The sequence below is a fragment of the Corticium candelabrum genome, chromosome 11 (assembly GCF_963422355.1).
Source record: "Corticium candelabrum chromosome 11, ooCorCand1.1, whole genome shotgun sequence".
In the NCBI taxonomy this organism is placed as follows: domain Eukaryota; kingdom Metazoa; phylum Porifera; class Homoscleromorpha; order Homosclerophorida; family Plakinidae; genus Corticium; species Corticium candelabrum.
In genome coordinates this window covers 2,555,047-2,559,252 of record NC_085095.1, presented here as the reverse complement: position 1 = coordinate 2,559,252, position 4,206 = coordinate 2,555,047, and the positions used below count along the sequence as shown (strand labels likewise).

The following is a 4,206-nucleotide window of genomic DNA, read 5'->3' as shown; positions in this document are numbered from 1 at the left end:
CTTGATGTGCCTCTTACTTGGGCTGTAGCTCCCTCAGCAAGAGATGGTGTGGCTATTGTAACAGGTTCTTCTGCTTGTTGTGCTTCTCTCACTGGACTAGTAGGTTCTGTTTGTCCTGTCTGTTCAAGTGTTGGTCGTGGATTAGAAGTAATATCTGTAGTTGTTTCAGTACCCGCCTCATCTGATGTCTCTATGACAGCAGGTACACTCCTTTCATCTCGTCTCCTGATATGTTCGATATGAACATATCGGAGGTGGTTGTTCACGTCCACCATGTAGTTTGTTGGTCCCAAGTGCTGTAGGATGATTCCTGTCAGCCATTTCCCTCGGCCATCTTGACGTGTGTTGAGGACTGCCACTGTGTCTCCAGGGTTGAGACTTCTAACGTATTTTGTTGCTTCCTCATATCTCTCACTTTGCCTGTCTCGAATTTGTTGTCCACTCTCTGGTCGTACTAATGTCAACCGTGTTCTCAGCTCACGTTTCATCAGTAGTTCTGATGGTGTCTTCCCAGTAGTAGTGTTTGGGGTTGTTCGATATTTCAACAACAGTAACGAAATCTGATGACTAATTGACCGACCTGGTGGCCTCATCTTCAGAGACTTCTTGAGCTCCTGCACGAACGTTCTGCCTGCCCATTTGAAGCAGGGTGATACGGAGGTGTCCTTTGATGTCTAATCCCGTTCGCTCTCACAAAGTCCTGAAACTCTCTTGCCACAAATTGAGGCCCGCTATCTGAAACTAGCCTTTGAGGGATTCCATGGCAGCTGAATGACCTCCTCAATGCTTCCACTGTCTGAGTCGTAGTGGCATGTATTCCAAGCTCATGGACTTCCGGCCACTTGATAAATGCATCAATTACCACAAGGTATTGCTTTCCCTTGAACTCTGCAAAATCCACATGAAGGCGAGTCCAGGGTGCATCTGGGTAGATCCATGGATGTGACATCACATGAGCCGGCTTATTCCGTATACTCTGACATGCTGTGCAAGTCTTCACTACCTCCTCTAGATCTTGGTCTAGTCTTGGCCACCACACGAAACTCCGTGTCAGAGATTTCATTCGACAGAGGCCAATATGACCTTCGTGAATCTCTTGTAACACTGTGCTTTGAAGCTTGGTTGGAATAATTACACGATTCCCCCACAGTAGACACCCGTCTTCAATTGTAAGCTCATCCACTCGTCGTGCATACGGCAGTAACTGTACTTACATTAGGCTTCCATCCACGCAAATTGTACTCGTAAAATTGTCGTAGTATGGAGTCTCGCTGCAGTTCCTTAGCAATATCTTGCGCTGTAACAGGTAACTGCTCACAATGATCACTAGCATAGATTTGCTCATTGGGATCCACTACGTTGACTGGAATGGGTAGTCTCGAAAGTAGATCAGCTTCTTTGTTGCTCACTCCTGATGTGCATTCCAGGTTGTATTGATAAGCACTTAGAATTAGTGACCAACGCTGTAGTCGAGCCGTTGCTAGAGTAGGTACTCCCTCTTTCGGACCCAATATCTTCAACAGTGGTCGATGGTCAGTTACAAGTGTGAATGACCTTCCCACCAAATACTTATGGAATTGTCGCACTCCAAAGATGAGTGCTAACGCTTCTCGTTCCAATTGAGCATATCCTCTTTCTGCCGTGGTCAAGGTTCGTGAAGCAAAAGCGATTGGTTGCTCACGACCGTCTGACATTACATGTGTGAGACAGGCTCCCACTCCATACAGTGAAGCGTCGCAAGCAAGACGTACCGGTTTCTCCAAGTCATAATGCGTCAAGAAATCCGATTCCAACAAATTCTGTTTGGCTTGCTGGAAAGCCTTTGCTTGTTTTGCACCCCATTCCCACAATGTGTTCTTCTGTAGCAGACTATACAGTGGTTGTAGCATGGTTGAGAGGTTAGGCAAGAACCTTCCATAATAATTCAATAGGACTAAGAATGCCCTTAGCTCGGTTGTGTTACTTGGCTCTGGAGCTTGTCGTATTGCTGCCAGCTTTTTCTCAGCCGGTCTAAGTCCATGCTCATCCACAACATAACCAAGGTACTCAACTCTAGTTTTCTTGAACTCACACTTTTCCCTTTTCAGACGAAGTCCCTCTTGACTCAGTCTTTTCAAGACTTGATGAAGACGTCCGTCATGTTGTTCTTCGGATTGGCCCACAATCAGAATGTCGTCTAAATAACAGGACACTCCTGGCATTCCCGTAAGAACGTTGTCCATTGCTCGCTGCCAAATTCTGGGTGCAGTCGAAATACCAAAGGGCATACGTGTGTACGCAAACAGGCCTTTGGCAGTGTTGGCAGTCAAAATACCTTTGGCTGCTCGCATCCACTCGCATCTGCATGTAAGCTTGTTTCATATCTAGACGTGTAAAGGACCGTCCTCCTGCTAACGATGCAAACAAGTTCTGTGCATTCGGCATTGGATAATTGTCCATCTCCAGGTAGGGGTTAATTGTTACCTTGTAATCGCCACAAATTCTGATAGAATTATCAGCCTTTCTCACAATGACAATAGGTGCTGCCCACTCACTGTTTTCCACTGGCTGTATAATGCCCTCTTCCTGAAGTCGATTAAGCTCCTCCTCTACCTTCTGTTGCAAGGCATGAGGCACTGGGCGTGGCCTATGGAACTGTGGCTTGGCATCTGCAGACAAAGTTATCTTGGCTTGATAGCCTTCCAAAGTACCTACTCCCTCTGCAAACAACTGAGGATACTTCTCAGGTACATCAAAAACTCCACTATCAACTTTGAACAGAGAAGCCCAATCAAGCTTGAGGTTTGACAGCCAATCTCGTCCCAAGACTGCTGGCTTATCACTCACATCTACTACAATCAACCGCTCCATGGATTGTTGCTTTCCATACTTGATTGGTACAACAGCTTCTCCTTTCACCTTCAATCGTTCACCACTATATGACTGAAGTTGGGCAGTGCTCTTTTTCAGCTGTACATGGGATAGGACTTCATTATACATCTGGGTTGGTACAACACTCACGGAAGCTCCAGTGTCCACTTCCATCTCCACATTCCTGCCTGCCACCTCTATTGTCACCTTGACCCCGCCCCTACCAGACAAAGAACAAATGAGGCTTACATCTTCTGCATCTACTTGATATGTAGACTGAGTCTTCGGTTTCCTTTTTGTACGCCAATTGCCCTCCGTGCTATCCTTCGCGTTATCTCGTTGCTTCTTCCGACATGCTTTAGCGATATGGCCCTTCGTCTTGCAGAACAGACACGTGTAGTTTTTGAATCTACACTTGGTTGGGTCATGACCATGATTACTGCAACGATAACATGCCTTATCCAAAGTACGCAACGATCCCGATTGGCTGCGGCTGTTTGTGGTCGCTCTCTTGACAGCAAATGTCGTCTCCAATGTCCTGGAATGTCCGCTAGCTGCGTGTCCTGTCGACTCCCCACGGAGGTGTCGTGTCTCCGCGCTGGCTGTCTCTGCAGCTTGTGCAATCCCCAGAGCCTTTTCCAGCGTTAGCTCTGCCTCAGCTAAAATCTTCTGCTGTATATTCTAGTGTAGCAACCCACAGACTAATTGATCGCGTAATGCAGTATTGAGCTGCTCACCGAAATCACAATGTTTGGCGAGGCGTCGCAGCTCCGAAACGTAAACAGCAATATTCTCGCCTTCCCGCTGCATTCTCTTATAAAAGCGAAAACGCTCTGCGATGACGATAATTCTCGGTTCATAGTGGTCCTGCAATAGCTTGAAGAGCGTATCCAAAGATTTGTTTTGAGGAGCCGCCGGTCGTACCAAATTCTTTAGTAACGTGTACGTCGTTGTGCCCATCGACGTCAGAAGAACAGCTATCTTCTTGTCGTCGTCTGTGATTTCATTTGCCGTGCAATAGAGCAAGAATCGTTCTTTGTAGTCTTCGACATTATCTACGCCCGCGTTGAACTCGCAGAGTTTCCCGTGTCGAGCCGCCATCAGTGTAGTATATATATATATATATATATATATATATATATATATATATATATATATATATATATATTATAACAGTCGTAGTCTACGTTCCAGATCAGCACAAGCTATCACGCGCTATCAGTCTATCGCTATGCTCAGGCTCTAACACAACAGCAATCCAACAAGTGCTAACAGTCACTTATCTAATTAGCTAAGTATATGACACGCCAACGTACGCATGCTCACCAATCTATGTACCAGTCTACCACACCCCTC

General features: G+C 46.2%; 1 protein-coding gene across 1 annotated transcript; it reads right to left on the bottom strand.

Annotated features, from left to right (window-relative positions):
- Positions 1 to 595: 595 nt before the first annotated feature.
- LOC134186544 (uncharacterized protein K02A2.6-like) lies at positions 596 to 3,951 on the bottom strand. The gene is made up of 4 exons (XM_062654533.1): positions 3,628 to 3,951; positions 2,315 to 3,531; positions 1,215 to 2,238; positions 596 to 1,117 (listed from the first exon to the last, which is right to left on the bottom strand). Exons 1-4 carry the CDS (start codon positions 3,949 to 3,951, stop codon positions 596 to 598), a joined length of 3,087 nt encoding a protein of 1,028 aa, XP_062510517.1.
- Positions 3,952 to 4,206: the final 255 nt, after the last annotated feature.

Bases quoted from the DNA above. Each gene is read 5' to 3' on its own strand.
- LOC134186544 (XM_062654533.1), bottom strand. From the start codon at position 3,951: ATGGCGGCTCGACACGGGAAACTCTGCGAGTTCAACGCGGGCGTAGAT. The intron at 3,532-3,627 runs GTTTCGGAGCTG...TTGCTACACTAG, and splicing joins GCGAGAATATTGCTGTTTAC to AATATACAGCAGAAGATTTT. The intron at 2,239-2,314 runs GTATTTTGACTG...GACTGCACCCAG, and splicing joins GTGGATGCGAGCAGCCAAAG to AATTTGGCAGCGAGCAATGG.